Here is a 20591-nt window from a genome sequence, read left to right as displayed (position 1 = left end):
TAAAGGGGGATGTAGCAACTCAGTGGTTCCTTTGCCTGGTCGGCAGTGAGATAGAGCGACGGCCTGAATGCCTCTTTTACCGCCTGGATAGCTTGCGTTAGAGATTGGCAGTATCATATGAACAGTGAGGCCTGATCTTGCAGTTCGTTTAGTCCTATAATCCACTGATCATCTACTGAAAGAAATAAGTCACCTATGGGCTATAAGATTGTAATCTCCTCCCTTTCCCTAGTCCTTGTTTCAAACCTCTGTATTATTAATAGTGATTCTAACTGTTCTAACTATTTAGAACTGCAAACTGGTTTCTACATACAGTAGACATACAAATCTGAAGAGAAACAGCAGAGTCTTGAGGCACCGAAAAGGTTAACTAATGAATTATAGCATAAACTTCCTTGGATTACTATTTGCTTAATCCAAATATTTTGATAGGAAGATTTATGCCAATGTCATTCCTTTCAACCAGTAACCTAATATGTTAGCCCAGGTGTTCTTAGGCTGACACCTAGCTTACCAAGCAGAGAAAGACAGAAACCCTGGAGCTTAGCCTAATAAGGCTCAGGCTGTGCATGTGCTTGAACAGGCAAAGGTATACCCCGTGAAATTCAACTCAGGGCTCCTGGAACAAATAGGTGTTTCTTTTCTGAGCTGCCAGACCCAGTTGCATATTGCCTGGACATGTCCAGGTCTTTTATACCACACTCCATCAACTCTGGGCACCACAGACTGTCACCTAGCTAAGGAGGTGTGTGACCAGTCCTAATCTGTGCCAACAGTTTGACAGAATGGGCTCTAAACTAAGCACTCTTGGTTGCAGCCTCAGATCCTGAGATGGGGTAGGGGAGAGGGATGGTAGGTGTGTTATATACCTAGTAGGGCATGGCAGGTAGCATACTTAGAAGGACAAACAACAGCAAACAACATATATAATTTAACCTCTATCAAAGAAACCAACTTTATATTCCTTCCATTTACTTTATCACAGTAACATCACTTTCTCTAAAAATACAGCAAAAAAAATCTCTTTTTCCAAAATTTTAAAGCCTCATCATCTGGTCCTGGTCAGCAAAAATCCATTAAGGGTTATCACAGAAACAACAACATATATCTTTTAACCTTGGCCAAATAAACCAACTTTATATTCCTTCCCTTTGATTTTAACCATCTTGATCTTTAATCCCTTAAAATAATGTCTCAGAACTTGATTCCTTTTCATTTTTTCTTTGTCTCTTCTCAGAAAATCCTTCAAAACTTTGACAAGTCTCTTTTGTAAATCCAAAGTAAGAAACCCTAATGGATTTTTGCTGAATGACGAGGCTTTGTTTATAGATAAGAGATGAGATATGGGAAGAAGAGCTCTTTTGTTGTATTCTCAGAGAAGGTGATAAGTTACTGAAATTGTCTGTACTTGTTGTGATAAAGGGAGAAGTCATTTCTTTATATATTTCCTTTTTCTTTACTATAGTCTTATTTTTTTCCTTCTTTTCTATTTTTCTTTGTATTTTCTCTTCGGCACTTTATATCCCCTTTTTCATTCTTTAATAACTTTTTTAGTTTGTATTAGTCTTCTATCTTTGTAACTGCAAACTTTATTAAAATTATTATATATATATATAAAAAAGAAGGACAAACAACAGAAGCATGGTGATGTTGAAAGTGCCTGGTGATGCCGATCTATAAATACCAGGAACTAAGCACTTTGTGGCTCACTGTGTCTGCCACCTAGATTGCTGAGCATGAATGATCAGCACACCGTGAGAAGCCACACCTTATTGATCCTACTAGTCCTACCTTCTGCTGCTTATCGTGACCTATCTCTTATCTGCTTAGGAACTGGCTGTTACCTAATTTAAGTAATGTCCTCAGTCAGGAGCTCTTTCTGAGCCTGCATATTGCTCAACTTGAATTTGCTGAGCTGTCTGGGAATAAAGGGCAGAAGGAGATGGTGATACTACTGGCCCTACAAACTGAGTCAGGAAAGCAGAAGGGGCCCAGGACAGGGCAGCTGCCATGCTTCAGATTCCAAGAGAAGCTCCAGACCAACAGTCTTAGCCGCAAGAACACCACCAGGGACAAAGCAGTTGTGAATGGGGAAGGAATGTCACACACCTCTTGTCTGAAGATCATCAGAACTTGGTTCTTTCCTTTCTTACAATTTAAGCTGACAGCACACCATGCTGGCAATTCCCATGTCCTATAATAAGACTGGCCTTGTCTTACTCCCCACCCAAGATTGTGTTGATCCTTTGGTGCTGAAATCAACGTGTAAAAATTCATGGCACCTTCTCAGGGAGGTATGGTCAAGTGACCTGTTTTAGGGTGTCATAACTGTGCCTTGGATGAATAAAAACCTGTCATCATATTCCCCCTCCCTTAGGTCATTAGGTACGGGGCGGGGGGAAGGGCATATTAGGCATGCCTCTTACCAGGCATTAACATCACAGGTGTGAAAATAGGGGCAGCTTCTTTATGAGAATATGGTGTTTAGATAGCAAGGAACTATGAGTAGAGGAAGGGGGCTACAATCTGGACAGCCTAATTTTTGTGGCAGTTCCTTTAAAGACACAAATGGAATGTTTTTTATCTTGCCTGCCAAAGATGGGATGGGGTAAGTACATTTGTGGCCAATGGCTGCTAGAAAGGTTACACAAGAGATACATTTGAGTACAGAGTTGTCCCAGAACTCAAAGTGATGTAATGGTAAAGGGGTAAGGAACCCATTTTATGCCATACTGATAGCTGGCACAGTCATTACCAAAGAAGAGCTTATGAACTGTATTAATCCGGGGGATGGGTAGATAACATAGATTCATACCGTACATTATTTGGGAAGAGTGAATCATAGCACTACAAAGTTTGTCAATGTCTTTTTGATGAAAACATATGGAACAGTGAGGAAAGAGGACATGGCATATTTTTGGCCATTGTCAAGTGTTAGAAAAGTTAAAACTCTATACTTTGCAGTGCAATGTTTGGGTGGTTTATTGTTCCCGTTTTAAGAATGATTGAATGATAGGACTGGAAAGACCATCTAGTTCAGTTCTGTCTTCTAATACTTAAAATGTCAAAAGATTTTAAAATTCCTAAAAGTTGTTCAATCCAGATTAAAAAATGTGATTAACGAAATGTTTATCAACAAATTATAACTGTAATAAAAAATATCTTTGCTGATGGTTTAGTATTAAGTGGTGACCAATAATGTGTTTAAGCTGAGTTTCTAGTTACAGAGTGTAGTTCTTTTAATATGATTATAATTTTATCACCTGGACCAACTGATCTATCTATATGAAATGATGCAGGAATTTTCTCTTCCCCGCTCACAGGATTCAAGTTGGTTTTGGCAGATAAAATGTACTCATCATATCTTTTGATTCTTAAATATGCTGTAGTTAAATTTTGTTTTTATGTTAGGTTTCACAAATACCAAATGTACTTCTTTGTGCAAATTTCTTATACAATTGGTAAGAAATCTATTTCCATTTCCACAAACATAAAACCTTGCCCTTTACATATGAACACAGCGTTCAGTTATTTCCTGAAGAACATCGTGGACAACATTGTTCCTGATCTAAGCCAATCCTGGACAATTTTATAGTTCTTGTCCAGCAAAACTAGACAGAAGGCTATATTTTCCAGCCATGAAACTGCCCACCCTGTGTAATATTATTTAAACAGACTATGTATTGCTAAATCACTATTTTTTTATGGTTTTATGATTTTCTGCATCTGACCAGTGTCCAGTTTAAAAAAAACACAACAACTATTAAGTTCCATTAAGTTTCCTCAAAGATTACAACGTTCCAGACACTGCTTTGGTCAGTTTGATGAATGATATATGCCAGGAACTAGAGAGAGTATATCCTTTATTTGCCCTTTTGACTGTCTCAGCTGCTTTTGATAACAGTAGCAACCTTATGAATTGCCTAGGTTGGATGGGATTTTGATGATCTATTTTATGGTAGCTCCACCCCATAGAGAGATAGTTGAAAGACAAATGCTGGGAGTCTTCAATATCATTGGCCTATGGTGTTCCTTAGGATTTCAGCTGGTACCCATATGCTATTTTAGATATAGATGAAAATGCAAAGAGATTGTGTGTCATTTTATAGTTTGATGTTCTCAATATGAAGGTGACACTTGCCTTTCTATCAAATCCCTGAAAGTTTATAGCATTGCTAATGGATTAGATAAGAACATTCAAATTGTTTAATTTAGACAAGACAATTGAAATTCAAAACAGGAAATAGGAATTTAGCCTTGTGATTGGTAGCCCACAGTCTCCATTTAGACAAACTTTTGAATTCAAAAACTAAATATCTATATCACAGTGGTGGTGGAAACTGTGTTTCCTCAGCTAAGGCTTGTGTGCTAAACAATCCATTCCTATCTGATCAGAGATCCATATTATTTAGACTACTGTAATGTGTTCTATGTGTTATAGCCTTCAAAAGTATTTGAAACTGTCTATTCATTCAAGAAGCTGTAATCAGACTACTGACTAGTTCAGTTACAAGAAACATATACCCCCCTGCAGAATAGATTCTCTCCTTATTTTCTGTTTCTTGGTTCAGTTCACAGTATAGATTTTGCTCAGTGAAGTCCTTTATACTTTGGTATCAGGTGATCTGAAGTATCATAATCGTCATTAAAACTTTCTGTAGCTTCCTTAGAAATACATTTATGGACTTGTGAGAAAGGGCCTTTAACGGTCACTGTTACAAGAGTCCCTCTTTTGGGGGAGATGGGCGGTAACAAAATTTGATAGATAGATAGATAGATAGATAGATAGATAGATAGATAGATAGATAGATAGATAGATAGATAGATAGATAAAACTTCTCCAGTGGAATAAGATCAAATTCTCTGTGATCTTTTTTCCAGCAGACTGAAATATTTTTATCTAGGCAGACCTTTTATAGAAAAGCTATATTGGCTGTGAAGTTTGTTTTTAATTAGCCAGATATGGTTTATTTTGATTCTGTTTTTAATTATGTGTTCTGTGTTTTAAATAGCATTTATAAGTTTCTTTGTTTCATTGGTGCCTATTGAAAGCCAAGAATAATATTCTGTATGGATAATATGAACCATGACACAAGACATTTATAGATCAAGTTACACTTGTAGGGACTAATAAATTAATATGCAACTTAGAATTTCTGGAGTTGTTTGAAAGTTTAAATGAGGGTTCTAGGTTGATGTTAAACAGTCCTGAATAATTATAATGATGGATGGATGGATGGATAATTGCTCTAGATTTGCAGATTTTATAACAGTCCACAACAGCAATGTGGTGGCATGAAAGGGAAGGAGAAATGAGTATAGTTGCTGCCTTGATTCATTCCTCCAGTGGGAATACTCCACTGGATCCTAATTCACCAATGGAACAAACCCTTCCATTCATGAACAACTGACTTTGAATCCAACTTATTCTGCCAGATGCTTTTGCTTATTTTAGAAGCACAAGATGATATTAGACATATCAGGTATGTGCATCTCACTCAGTTGACATCAACTTTAAACCTAGCTGAATCTTGATTAATGTTTCTGTCATTAGAATATGTATCAACTGGGAATGCTCTATGAAAATATAAAGCCTGCATTAAACTGCATTATTAATCTGCTCTAAATTCAGGAGTCTGGTAACCACCACAGACTAACACAGCTTCAATCCTATAGTAATCTGCTATAAATAGATTTGTTTTAAAGGGAGATGGTTAGAAGATAGAACCTGGCTGACCTTAGCTGATTTCAAAATTAATACTTGAATGTGAGATTACAGGAAATCTCAGATATACTGTATAGGCTAAGTAGGAACTAGGCAGTGGCAAACCCAGAGTGTACCAAAAAAACAACAACCCCTACATGGACATGTCCATGAGGTCACCAAGAGTCAAAATCAATTTAAAGGAGACTTCACCTTCATATTATATTTTTTTGTAGGAATTATGTTATCCTTACGAAATCTGTGAAAACTGGGTGTATTTGATCCATTAGATACAAAGTATTATGACACTATCCTAGTTTAAATTATATTACTAATTATTTTACCCATCTATTTTAAAAAGCATTAGACCACTTTATGATTGCTTTGTTTACATCACCCACTGTGCTTTGCTTTCAACAGCATAACCACAAAGCTTGAAAGAGCTTTGGAAAAAGTGGCTCCTCTTCTTCGGGAAATCTTTGTGGATTTTGCCCCATTCCTATCTCGCACATTGTTGGGCAGTCATGGACAAGAGCTTCTAATAGAAGGTAATATATATTCAATAATTATTTTGTTATTTCATTACATTTCAAAAAATAATTGTTATTACAGTCAAAGGCCAACCATATTAACTGTTTACAAACAGATTAAATGTATACATGTAACTCCATACCATTAATTAATATACTCCTATAAAAAATTAAGGTATATTCATCTAGCATGCAGTCAACAATAATGGTTTGTGTAGGCGTTATCCTCTCTCTGACACTGCAAGCTATTGCATGGAATTTTGCCACATTGTGGGTGATATGCTCATCCTTATTTGATAAGAGTACAGAATAAATAGGTTTTAAATTTCAATAGCATTGGAGTAACATATTTAAACTGAGTATCTCTTTAAATTTACAATATAAAGGCATAAAGATAACATTCTCAATTGCTCTTGCTTCTTAGAGGAAGAGATAGTCCATATATGAAATACAGAATATGCTATATGTGCCCTGTAGAACTGCCAGTGGTAACACAGCAAATCTTGATTTTGTAAATAACCTCCTTTGTTTAGATAATCTCAGAAAAAGGAGATATGGAGCAAGTTTAGGGCAAATCACTTGATTTCTGATTTGACCAAACAGGAAAGCAATAACTTGCTTTTGCTTTGCCAGTGTTACATGTTCCATCTGTGATTCATACTACTCAAGGAATGGAATACTGTACATCCTCATAGGTATTTTAAACATTTAGGCTATTGACCAATGATGTGCAACTTCAGTCTTTGGGCAAATATCATTACTTTAATCTTTTGGTAATGAATGTGTAAATGTTCTTCACTAAAGTAATGAGCTAACATCCTCAAAGTCCCCCTAAGTCCAATAAAATTTGAAGAGAGAAGGACTGTATCATTGGCATAAATAATACTGGAAAGCTTAAATCAGCTTGCTGATTAGGATGCTGCTGTACTTTATCTACTTTTTGGGTAAAGTGTTGCTAAAATTTTGATGGGATTGTGTTGATTCTGGCTCCTCAATTAAATCTAATTAATATCAACTAATGGGGCCCAGCAGATCTGCATTCTCTGTCATGGCACTTGCCCTTTGGAAAATGTCCCCCCGGAGATCTGAATGGTTCTCAGCTTGACAGTCTTCAAGTGCTCTTTAAAAACTTGGCTTTTCAAGCAGGAGTTGTGAGTAATTTGAACAGGATTTTTTTGCTTCTTGAATTGACACTGTTTTATTGCTGGACTCATGCTATTTTAATTTTGTAAGACATCCAGAGTCATCTGGAATGGTGCGTCCTACAAATTCAATAAATAAATAAATACATGTGAAGATAGAAGTCAAAAATTGGTTCACCGTTCTACATTTGCCTTAACTGGTATAATATAATTACTTCCTGCCCTTTTTCCTACCTTTAGCTGTTCTATCATATTTTTTCAAGTCAGAAATTGAAACTGGGGCCTGTGGGGAAGTGTGTAAGCAAGAAATTAATGGGTAGGCTGAATTTTGTTATTGATTACTTCTATAAAGAACTTTACACTGGTATTCTTAGCTCTCTACCAGGACATTACTAGTTATTCTAGGATGAGTATTATTGGGCACTCAGCTATCGGTCATTAAAAGACAGCTGATAACATGTGTTTATTTCATCTTCTCAAAGGGTTAGGGTTGAGGCCTGATGAAACTTTCAGTTGTGTCTATAGCTGTGGATCTATCATCCACGCTAAGCAAATCTCAACAATCTACCAAGGAGATGGTAGATAACTAAGCTAAGTGAGGCCCCAATGAAAGCTGGGATTTTTGAGCTACAGCAATTAAGGATACACAGAGAAAAGATGCCACAATCAAGTCAGTGAAGTAGACTTAGGCTTGTGTAAGTTGTGAGAGGAAAAGTAAGACTGTATTTACTTTTGCTATAGCATTTTCTTTTGTTGCAATGAATCATAGGAATCTTAAATATTACTGTCTGATTGAAGCAAAAGCACTCTAGATGTTTTTTATTAAAGTCATGGCATGCAGCCTTATTCTTGAGTGAAATCTCCATGTCCTCATGTGCTTTTGGGCCATCCTCCTTTCTGTAATTATGTTTACTAAAATGGTTGTGTGTGTGTGTGTGTGTGTGTGTAGTTTTATTAACAACAAAAGACCCAAATAGCAAAATACAAATATAATCTAAAATTTGGCATCAGATAAAAAAGTTTAACAATAAAATACATTGATAAATATTACATAAACATTTACAGCTTAAATTTATTGATGTGTTACTATAGATCTTGTTTTTATAGCTGTTGCCACTGTAATTTTAGGATTTTTATCTGTGAGTAAAATGTTAACATATTTAGAAATATCTCTTCCTAGTCTTGGTTTTAAAATATCTTGCCAAAAATTATTGTAAAATTCACAGTGCAATAAAATATGATCCACTGTTTCAGGGTCAATTATAATGGTATAAAGATAACATCTTTAAGAGATGGGAATCTTTTGAAATCTACCATATACAGTAGTATATTTGATGGCAACACATTTAATCTGGCTGTTGAAAAGGCTATTCTGAATTTGCTTAAATGTAAACTACTAAGATATTTAGGGAGCTGAAAAGTAGCTCCTTTCTTTAAAATAATACAAATAAATATGTCATCTAATTTTTTCAGTTTCATCATATCATATGTTTTATATGTAGTATTTTTTATTGCAGCGTAGTAATCAACCTTGCTAAATAAACAGATAAATTGATATAAAGTCACTAGGCTACTACTTATAAATCCATATTAGCTTTCAACCGGATTGTCACCTCTCTTGTTTTTGTTATTAATGATACAAAGTACAGTATATCAAACTTTATTTATTTATTTATTTATTTATCAGATTTATCTTTTCTTCTCTCTGCTTATAAGCTTCTTACAACATTGCTACAGAGGCCCAGATATTTTAAATATTTTAACCATATACTATGCATATATCATATACACATAAATATCTCTCTTGATTTTAGCTTCTAAACCATTTAAGGCCATTAGTGTCCTAACAGTGAGACACACACTGAGACAAGGAGTAGTTCTCTAGTGTTTATTACTGCTACATAAACAGAATCCTAACAAACTGAATAAGCGTGGGAAAAACCCAGACATATAAACCCCAAAAGCTAAGGCGGGCCTGATCTGTGTCTCTTTGAATGGCTGCTTAATTCCTCAGTACTACGCATGCGTTTTCCCCCCTGGATAGAGGCCCCCTCCTGCTCGCCGTCATTACTCATGACAATTAGTTTGCACTGCTCACTTATCGGGGTTGTTTCACAGTACTATTACTGTCTTTAATCTCTGTGTAAGTGAATGAAGATGAAACTTTTACTACTCAAGGTCTTGTGCTGTTAGTATTCTTGTCTCTCCAAATAATATTTGTAAATATGTGTGTATCCTCCTTCTCCCCTCTACCAGCATTCTTCTCAATCCTCCCAATCCTCCACTATTTTTCTCCCCTATCCTTCCTTTATCTTCAGCCCATCCATGACAATTCTTTCAAATCTGATTCAGATTGAGTGATCTCTAAATGAGATTCACTGATAAACCTTTTTCTTGACTGAACGTATGAGAGGTCTGCTGCACCTCAATGTCCTTTCACCCAGCAGATCAAATTAAAACTTTTTTATAACTTCTGATAACCATTTTATTATCAGTAGCTAATCTTTCTTAGGCTAAAGAAACAGATATTATGCTGTGAATAATTATAGTAATATTTCAATTTTGGGGGAACAAAACTTATTCTTGATTGTTTTTGTTGGCATGTTTCTCTTTTTATATTCGTCCTCTGCAGCTGCATCCCATCATCAGAAGTCTTAAGATCTTTTTTTTTCTTTATGGAAAAAAGCCACAACTGTTTGCATGTCATGAAGAGTAGAAATTATTTTCATACCTACCTGATTTATAAGTGATTAATTTGAAGGGAAATACTCCTTTTGTAACAAATTCCAAGTTCAATTAATTGTTCAATTAGGTGGTTGAATGTGCTCCATTTTTGCAAAATAGCCAGGCTAGTATCTTGATAGCACTGAGCTTTTTCACCTTCTGAATGTATTTCTTCCAACTTGTGTGCTTTTTGAAGAATGTTATTTATAGTATGTGTATTAACAAACCTATTGATAAACTAACTCTTGATTTTTATTGCCTTGTGAGCCAGGATGTACATTCTGTGTGCACATTCTGTTTTCTTAACAGATAAACAAAACTGAGGGAATAATTCATTCAACCATATAACAACAATGCTAAATATATCAATCTTCTAAATACTTTCTTTGGGATGTCTTACCCAAAGATTTTTTTCTTATGCTTCAGTTCTCAACATCAGTCATCTTCTAGTGTCTACAAGATCTATATATTAAAAGATCTATATATTCTGATAACTTAAATCATAAGCTTGACTGGCAACCTATTTCCATATATCTTTAATAAGGATGTGTAAATAAAGATACTTGTTTTTTAATTTCTTGCTTTAGTTGTTTTTTTAGATTTGATCAATCAGGTTCCCCTCTCCAGAACTAGATGTTTTTGGTGCCACATTTTACTTTTTTTTTCTTCCTCTTCCTCTACCACAAGAGAGAGATTGTTTGGTTTGGACTGCTCATCAACACATACTTTAATCCTTTGAGGTTTATGAGAAATAGCTCCTTGAGATAGCTCTTTAAGACCTATATGGGTTTAATCCAATTTGTTATATTATCAGGAAAAGGAATTTGGCTTAATTAAATAGTTGAGACAAGTTAAATTATTGAGTTTAAGGAAGTATGAGAGATTCAGCATGCCATCATTTCTCCTTTCCCCTATTTTAAAATACTTTAAAATACAAATTTTTGAAGGAATATGTCAGGAGATTAAAATGTTGCATGCTATTACCACTGCTGTTCACTTCAGTTGAGCACACTTCACTAATTAGCACACAATATTGGTTTGGAAGCAACTTCTCAGCTTTTAAAAAAAGAATTATTTTTAAATTAATAATTTTAAATAATTTTAAATAAAAGAACAAAAAATTGTAGAATTCACTGGGTATTTTTAAATGTCTCTTTTTCATTTCCTTAAAAAAATACAGAATTTTACACCAAAATCAAAACAGTGTCCAGCTCATTGTACAAGTCGAGATTCAGATTTAAATTTTTGTGACCAGGAGCCACACTTTTTAAAATCAGTTTCTAAGGTTGCTAGAGGGACGTTTTTTTTTTTTCCTTTTGGCACACAAATATATTTAAAGCATTTTAAATATGTGGAATAAATTTCACTGGATATTGGCCCTTTTAATAGTCAGTGTAAACAGATTGGAAAGATTGAAAATAGTTCCTTGGGTACATAAGGAACATAATGGGACATGGACATAATTGCATAGGAAAATTAAAATAATAAAAAGCAATGTTTAGTATTGTGTTTCATTTTGAACTACATTGATGTTTCATCTTAGAATTCAATTAAAATTATTTGAAAAGGGGTTTACACAAAAGTGGCTTTCCTATATAATTCTTTGAATTCAATTAAAATTATCTTGCATGGAAATTATGAACACTTTATTTCAAAATAATTTCAACACAATTGTAAAAAAATATACATATTAATATAATCCAGTTTCACTCTGAGTTGTTTTTTTCTTCCAAATCATTAGGTGCAGCTTTATACTAAACATTTTCTACTATTTTGCAATATTTTAAAATATGGGATTGTGTGATCTTTATATATTTCTAATGTAAGGAAGATTTTATATTGAATGGAACTGAAGGAACACCTGATGAGATTTGATGTCCCAATTTTTCAGCTAAATAAAATTAGCATTGATCAATTATTGTAGTTAAACAAAATTAATTTTGTGAAATTAATATGTAGGTATTGATGTGCACATATTTTTGTTTGCTGATAATGCTATATAGTTGAAAATGCAAATGTATGTTTAAGGCCTGGCAGTGAATGTAAGTCAGGATGCAGGAATCAACAATTTTCTTGACAATATAAACATGGAAGAAACATCCCTTTATTTAAAGATCAGGAAAAGGACAACCAAAGGTCTGTTGGCTCATATGGTGGAAAGAAAAGGACTAGATTTCAAATGCTGGTGCTGATCTATAAATGGATGTTGATTCCTGTTTTCTTCAATAGGCAGATCTCTGTGTGTGTGTGTATGTGAATATACAGTATATGTCAGTGAGTTACTTCTTTCTTGTTTGAAATAAAACAATTTTTCTAACTATGCCAAGCCTGTGAAGCTTTTTCTTTTGTTGCTGAAAGCAGGGTTGAATTTTTGGAGAGTCAATCATTATTACTCTGTTTGGTAAAGTGTGACAGTTAGAGAGCAGTGAGGAGCTTTTGGTTTCTTGCTTCTTTAGTCAAAGCTTGCTGGAAATATGTATCCTGTTGCATAGATGTTTAAATATTTACATATATTGATAGATGCTACAGTTCCATGTACATTCTCTCTCTTCCAACTACTCCCCCTTTCTCTCCCACCCACCATGGAACCTATGATGCTGATGTTTGAAAGCTTATCAAAGAATTTATTAAAGAAAAAAAATTCTAATGTCCACATCACTTGTTCTAAAATTACTATATATCACCCATTCATTTATTCATACACATACACACACACACGCACAAAACATAGATACAAACACAAACATATACATAGACTTTCATGTACAAACAGATTATAGAATGAGAGAACTTGTTCTTGTGTTCAACTGTCGGCCTCACTAGGTAGACCAGACCAGGAAATCAACCCCACAGGAAGGCTAAAACCATTTTTATTGAGATTGCCTATAATAACAGAATCCAGATTATCTGGACCCTTTTCAGTCTGGGTTCAGTCTAGGATGCAGTACTGAGATGGCTTTAATCAACCTTGTAGATGATCTTTGGAGGGATTGGGATGGGTGGTACAACTGTCCTGGCCATCCTGGATCTCTCAGCAGCTTTCAGTACCATTGACCATGCTATCCTTCTGAGCCAGTTTCAGGGACTGGGACTGTTTTGTAGTGGATCTCCTCCTTTCCTTGCGACCAGTTTCATTTAGTGCTGGTGGGAGGAAAGAGGTTGAACCTTAGATCCCTGAAATGTGGGGTGCCTCAGGGCTCAGATCTCTCTCCTTTCCTCTTTAAAATCTACATGAAACCACTGGGTGAGCTCATTCACCAGCATGGGGTGCAGTATAATCAATATGCTGATGATACCCAGTTGTACATCTCTATCCTGGATCAGACAGATGATGCTGTCACTGTGTTGATTGAGTGCCTGAGCACTGTGAGGATCTAGATGGGAAGGAACGAACTTCAATTCAACCCTGGCAAGAAGGAGTGGCTTTGGGATTTTGTCCCCCAGGATCTGGGGATGTGTTGTCTCAAGTGCAACCCTGTATTGGGTTGCACTTCTGCAGACAGAGCTGTTATGTAATTTGGGGGGGCCTCCTGGACTTGCAGGTACTTCTAAATGAGCAGGTAGCAGCTGTGGCTGGTGGGGGGAGCTTGTGTATCAATTCCGCCCTTTCCTGGACTAGAAGCCTTGCTCACAGTCACTCATGCCATGATAACTTCCCCTTTGGATTACTGCAATGCGCTCTACATGCTGGCTCTTCCCCAAATGCTGGGATAGGGCAAGATCAGGGTGGGACAAATATGTGGGTGCATCAGAAAAGTTTGGCTGTGGCAAACTTTTTAGTTTCATGGCTGTTGGTTTTATACTGTTTTATACTGTTTTATATTATTTTATTGGTTGTAAGCCGCCCAGAGTTTTAAGATGGCAGCTATACAAATGAATTAAATAAATAAATCTTGCAAGTCAGATTGTACTGTACCTCCTCCTCTTCCCCATCCTTATAGTTCAGTGAATGAAGGAAGTATCTACCTGAACTGCTTCCAAGTGTTACCTCATTCTCGATTTTAAAAATGCTTCAGCCCCTTTTGCACAGGCAATTGAGCCTGCATAAATCTAGCAAGATCACATATCTTACTCTTTATATCAACAAAGTGTGAAATTGATATTTTAACAATGGAAATTATTTGATCTGATATTCTTTCATGTTCAAAGTTATGTACATTATTTTTAACGTAAATATTACACATCTATGATCCAATGAATTCTCTGTACTTTGGAGGGCTAGTACCAATGGAGTAGAACTAGAGTATAAGGAAGTAAGTTCAGGTTAGACTTAGGAGGAACTTCCTGAAAGTACAAGCTGTCAACCAGTGGAACTGGTCATTAGTTGATGTGGTGAGATCTCCTTGGCCAGAGGTCTATCAAACACAGGCTTGATAGTGATCTGTCTGAGGCATTCTAGTGGATCCGCCATTGAGCAGAGTATTGGGCTAGACAACCTTTAAAATCCCTTCCAATTTCATGATTCTATAAAAATAGGTGCTTAGAATAAGTGGTGACAACTCAGTTCTAGACTTTATTGGTTCAAGCTGTTTCTGGTTCAAAATGACACCAGAATTAGACCTACTTTGAACATGGGCTTTGTTGCCTTGGTGAATGAACAACAACAAAAACATTCAATAGAAATAGTGATATATTAGATCTTTTAGTGGAAGTGAACTGGTTATTCCTCTAGAATGTTTACCTGATACTTGTTTTACAGAATTGTGGTCCTATCTGGGTAAGTGTTTGCAGAAAATGATGGAAGTGGACTGACTAAATTCCTAAATGAAATTATGAGGTGGGGCTACAGGTTAAATGGAGTTGCAGATTGGGTCCTATCACTGTGCTGAGGATATCCAGTTTTATATATGTAATGTGAATGCAATACAGACTAGCAAACTGAGCTGAGTTTTAAAAGATGGAAATTCTTTTCATTAGTAAAAAAATCAGCCGTGGATTGGAGAGAACCCTTGTTCTGGATGGAATTATATTCTCTCTGAATTTCTAGCTACAGTACCTGGAATGTTCCAATGTTCTCTTGGAAAATCAGTTGACTATGCCTTTTCCAACTTCTGCTGGTGTAGCTTCCTGGAGAAGGCATATACAGTTGTGGCCACCCATGCCTTAAGGATTTATTGCAGTGCATTATACGGGGAAATCCATTTTTCTGCTGTTTGTTTCTAACTGGAAGGTTGCTGTAGTCTGCCGTTACATATTGCAAAACTCTGTGCTGGCAGATTCTGAAGTTAGAACAACTTTAAATGAAATTGCCATTTTAATTTATCCAGTTTTCCATGAAGAAAAAGTAGTAGAGCCCTAGTTGATCAAATCCTGCTATTAGTGGAGTGCAGCCAATAAGTGCACTTATGGAGAAGGAAGTGGGGCTCAGACCATTGCCTTGCTGCTCCAGTGCCCTTACTGCTAGATCTCTGACTGATATTGCTCTCTTGTTTTTGCTTTCCTCTCATTTAAAATGTTACAAGGCTTCAGTCTCAGATGTTAGTGCAGGTCTGTCTTGCTAGTACACAAGGGTTGCTTCTCCTTCCCTGGAGTTGTCTTGGGTATCCTCAAGATTGTTCCTTAGATGAGGGGCTTTGAACTATTGTCCAGGGAATCACCAATAATATATATCTATTGTGATTAGTTTAAAGCCCATAGAGCCTTGGATACTACAGCACAGCACCTAATTCTTTGTGAAAATTGTCATACAGAATAAAGAAGAACAAACCAAGTTTGTTAGGGAATTGTTGAAGAAGCAATTGACTCAGTAGTAATATTGTACAGCTCCCCCTCTTCTTGAACTTATCAATGGAGCTCATCCTGTAGCCTTCATTATGTTGCTTGTAATCACAGACTCTGGAGTTTCACCAGAATATGCAAAAAACCTCTAATATAAGAATTGCGCTTATATGAGTAGTGTGCCTTTGTACAAGGTAGCAGTTTTCTATTGTAAGAAGGCTGAACTGCAAAGTATCCAATATTAGAGAAGAAAAGCTGGATGTTAATATTAATATATGTGGTCGTTTTAATTATGAGAATTTGACTATGCTCCCTTCTGTTTAGCTTCTTTTTTGTCAGCTGTCTAATAGTTGAAGTGGTTAGGAGGTGATAAGTGTCCCATTAATCTTTTTTATTCTCTTTTTTTGAGCATACAAAAAAACTGATCAACTGTACCAATTGTCTTTTTAAATGAGATTTTTATATCTGTCTCTTATTTCATTAATTAACTGTCTGCTTGTAAATCTGATAGAATGGAATTATGTTATATTTCTGTAGCTTATTCTGCTTACTATACAATAATATTGGATTGTTAGCAAAAGAGTATTTATCCATTATTTGCAATAAATATACATATGATTGTATAGGAGCACTTTTATCTCCAGTGGCTCTTTGTTCATGTCTGTTTAAAATCAGTTTGCCTTTTCAGCATATCTGTTTGAAACTACAGCTACGAGCAATGATTTTCATTGAAGGAATTTATTTAATTTCCAGAAAAGTACCTATGTATTTGTCTGACTATAATTCTAAATGACAATTTGTTTACTTTTACCTTTGAAAGGTATGCATTTAAAGATCAAATTTAACATTGCTTATACTAAATCAAACATTATTTTGAATACACATGGGGTATTAAGGCTGCTCTGCTTTTTATTATTACAGAAACCTGCAGAACTGAAATTGAAAAACCATTTTGGCAATTTTTATAAAGTATCGTTTCATTGATTTGTGCATATTTAATAAAGGATGTTACATGTAGCATTGTTGATGAAACTCATCAAGCTTATGTCCATATATGACCCTTGAAATTTGTAGCATGCAAATTTTTCGCTCTCAAATTCTCCTCTTCCTCAGATTGAACTCTAATTCAGAGGAGAATTGGCCTACCCCCATACACACCCACCCTGACTTAATGGGCCCATATGGCAGTTTTGCCCAGCAAACAGAAGCCTTACTGAGACATCCCCTGATTGTGCAAAACTTAATAGATTCAGCTTCCCATAATCTCCAGATGATTTTGACAAAAAACTTGTGTGAAAAGTATTGGTGAGCAAAATGTTCTGCCTGCCAATGACCATCTTCACTTCATCAGTTTTCTAGCAAGCAGTTGCTCCCTGTATATCAACCTTTTTTATATAAATGTCCTCTTTACTTCAAATACTGTGTATTTCTATGATGTGACAGATATCAGTCAGGGAGGTTTATAAGTCAATCCTGACTTTTTAAGAGAGAAGGATCCAATCTGTATTGATTCAGAAATGAGCTGAAACTTCCATCCATCCATCCATCCATCCATCCATCCGTCCGTCCGTCCGTCATTGAATGATTCAGCTTACTCTCAGCCTAACTGAAGCATGGTATCTCTAATTAATATATAAATTGCCCTTTTGGACATTTATCTATCAGACATATACAGGGAAAATGTTCTCTTCTATTTAATATACAGCAAATAAACATTTTTATTAACTGAGGGAGGAAACATGAATGTAATTGAGAAAATATATAGGCTACTGTGTGATAATTTCTGTCAAAAATTTTTGCATGTTATTTATCTTTATATATGTTTAAAATAGGACCTGTACCTGCAAAGTAGGAAATGAAAGTGTTCTTCAGAATAACTATGTTACTTCTACAGTATCTGCCAAACTGAAAGCGGGTACATGCCTAGCCTAAGGCAGCCTAATTATTAGAACAGGGTTTTTTTTAAAAAAAAAATGAAGATAGGTCATGGTATTTATATTGGTGAAACCTCCAGGACAGAATGGGGCATAACATGAATTTAAAATGTTAAGAGATACATGTTTTAATCATCCCAAGGCAAGTTTTGAGTGCCAGGCAAAAATACACCTCTGAAAATGTATGTGTGGGCATTTGAACATCTCAGAGGAGGCATGCTATTCCTATTAGCTAGAAAGATTCATTTTTACATGGTGGGGGAGGTATATCTAAATGTCTGAGAGACTTCCTTAGAATAAAAAAATGAAGCATTTTAAATATTCACCTCAAGAAACTTGATTATTAGAAACTTTTTATAGCGTGACACTTTTTTATTTAATGTTAAAACTCAAGAGGTTTGCTTTGGAACTAGAGTTCAGCTCTCCATTATATACATGTTGCCTTGAATGTTCAAATTAAGGAACAGGGTGGGATATCAATCAGTTGATCAATCAGTCAAATAGATAAATTATCTGTTCTTCTTTGTGTATGTTGAATTGAGCAAATAGCATGGATTTATATTTCTAAAATGCATGTTTCTTTTTTTCTGCCAGTTTGTGGCTCTTTCTGCATTCCACATAATTTAAGGTAGAATTTATTTGTTGAGTGAAAAATACATATTATTGGGTCACAAATGGTTTCTGATTTAAGGTAATTGGAGATTATTGCTGAGAAATGTTTGCTAGATATATCCCACTGAAATGTTACAGGTTCTGACCTATGTAACTATTTCAAAAAACAACTTAAACATTGAGTTTTATATTTAGTACTTTGCAGAATTAATCCTTGTTTTCACTTTTTTACAGGACTGGTTTGCATGAAATCAAGCACCTCAGTGGTTGAACTTGTAATGCTTCTTTGTTCACAAGTAAGGTGATTCCTAGTTTTTACAAATACTGCTTTCAATTGTTTTCTTTAAAAAACACAATTATTAGGTGCATGCAGTTTCATATGTATATTGAAGAAGTAACTATTTGATACTGTGCTCTCTTATAGAGCTACAGAACTGTTACTACAAAAGAAACTCCTATATAAAGACACCTTTATTTTTCTTTGCTTAAATAAACATAGAATATGACTTCAAGAATATGTTCTAATGTTTAATTGATAAAGCCTTAATAAAATAATTCATAATTAAATGAATTGAATTTGTAACTCTGATCTCAACAACAGATCATTTGGCACTGTACATTGTCGAATCTTATTAGCAATTTGTTTAATTATTTCGTTTGTTTAAGTATATTTCTTTTTGACAATATTGCTTGTGCAAGCCAGTTAGAATAAGACATGACATCTGAAAAATATGATCTTGATAAACAGCAATGTATCACATAGTAGACAATTGGAAGCATGCGACTAAAATGCAATGCAGATATGCACACAGATAAAAACGGTGTGTATGGTTCGTGGTAGTAAGGGTCAATTCCTGTAGGATAGGCATAACACATGTTCAGGATAAATGACCATCTAAAGTAGAAATCTGGATATGAGACTTTGTTTTTATTCTAATGGATAATAAATTTAAATTTAAGCATTACTCTGAAATATTGAAGAATCAACTATCATTTTACCCTGATAAGTATATTATTCTTTCTGCAAATAATAGTCTAATATCTGCTTTTGAATAAAGTTATTTCTTTCAGTGGTTCTTTGGATTCCATTAAACAAACCTGATATAAAATATTATTTAAGGTGGTTATTCCTATAAATATGGCAAATTCACAGTAGCTGTATGCTTGCTATTAATGGTCTCAGTAGAACCAGGTTTTAATAATAAAATTATATTTGCAGATGCTCAAAATGTGTAATGCTGTCATAAATGAAAATTAACTCATGTACTGATTTTAGGTATTTACTTACCCACATTTTGATGATCCACAAGCTGTGATTCTTCAGTTGGACACCACCAAAAAAAGGGTGGGGGGAGATTTTTTGTTGTACTGTAGTAATCAAAAAAGGCTAAAAAATGTCTGTATCTGGAATCTTCACTGTGGTTGGGCTTCAAAACTTTTCCTGCAGAAAACTTTAAAAAACTTGTTACATAATGATTAAGTCCTTGGTTCAAGAAACTGCAAAATACACATTTATGTCTACCAAAGTCTCTCACAAGCGGTTCATAGGCAGATTCTTAGATGGGTCTAATGCAATACAGTCTTCCCTGGTCCTTGTTTTAACTGCAGCTCACAGAGATAAAGTGGAATGCTGCATTACAGCTTAGTGTGTTTTGATGGTCTCATCATCTAATCATAGGTTTAACATTACTCATTTGCTGGCTCCAGGAATTCCTGCCATTAAGGACTCTAGAGATGTAATGCGCCCCAAATATTGATTGTGGGAAGAGTGAGAAATTCAAGCTTCTTTGCTTTTCCCCCTTCCTTTTCAGCCTTATATAGTAGCTGTGCAATAAACAAAACAATTGTTATGAAACTTGAAATATTGTCCTGGATTATACGTTTAGGTGAAGGTGTGGTTTGTACATTCTCTAACTAAGTACATTATTTTTAAAGGGCAATGTTAGATGGGCTTATAATAAACTTTCACTTCATCCCCTCCCCCAAATATCAAATCAGACATTTTATTTGTAATTTCACAAAATAAAGGAAGCATTCAACTTTTTAAATTCTAGAACTGATATATAGTCTACTGATATGCTGTGCAGTGCTTCATATTTGACCTTGAGTAATACTTGAGTAATTTTGCACAAATGCAAATGAAGCACCTTTCTGCAATACATTGAAGCAGTTGTGTCTTTTTCCCAAGTACCCATGATTGCCCTCTGCAGCTGCCCCACAATCCCGA

At 35.2% G+C, this 20591-nt stretch overlaps 1 protein-coding gene across 3 annotated transcripts in view; it reads left to right on the top strand.

The window, feature by feature from the left end:
* NBEA (neurobeachin) overlaps positions 1–20591 on the top strand; it is a 454810-nt gene that overhangs the window by 176760 nt on the left and 257459 nt on the right. For all 3 annotated transcript variants that reach the window (XM_063305700.1, XM_063305699.1, XM_063305698.1), the window contains 2 exons: positions 6125–6252; positions 18599–18660. In XM_063305700.1, coding sequence (XP_063161770.1) covers positions 6125–6252; positions 18599–18660 — 190 coding nt within the window. The remainder of the gene's footprint in view (positions 1–6124; positions 6253–18598; positions 18661–20591) is intronic.

Source organism: Candoia aspera, chromosome 5 (genome assembly GCF_035149785.1).
Source record: "Candoia aspera isolate rCanAsp1 chromosome 5, rCanAsp1.hap2, whole genome shotgun sequence".
In the NCBI taxonomy this organism is placed as follows: domain Eukaryota; kingdom Metazoa; phylum Chordata; class Lepidosauria; order Squamata; family Boidae; genus Candoia; species Candoia aspera.
Note: the sequence above shows the minus strand (reverse complement) of the source record. Positions and strands in the feature narration are given on the sequence as shown.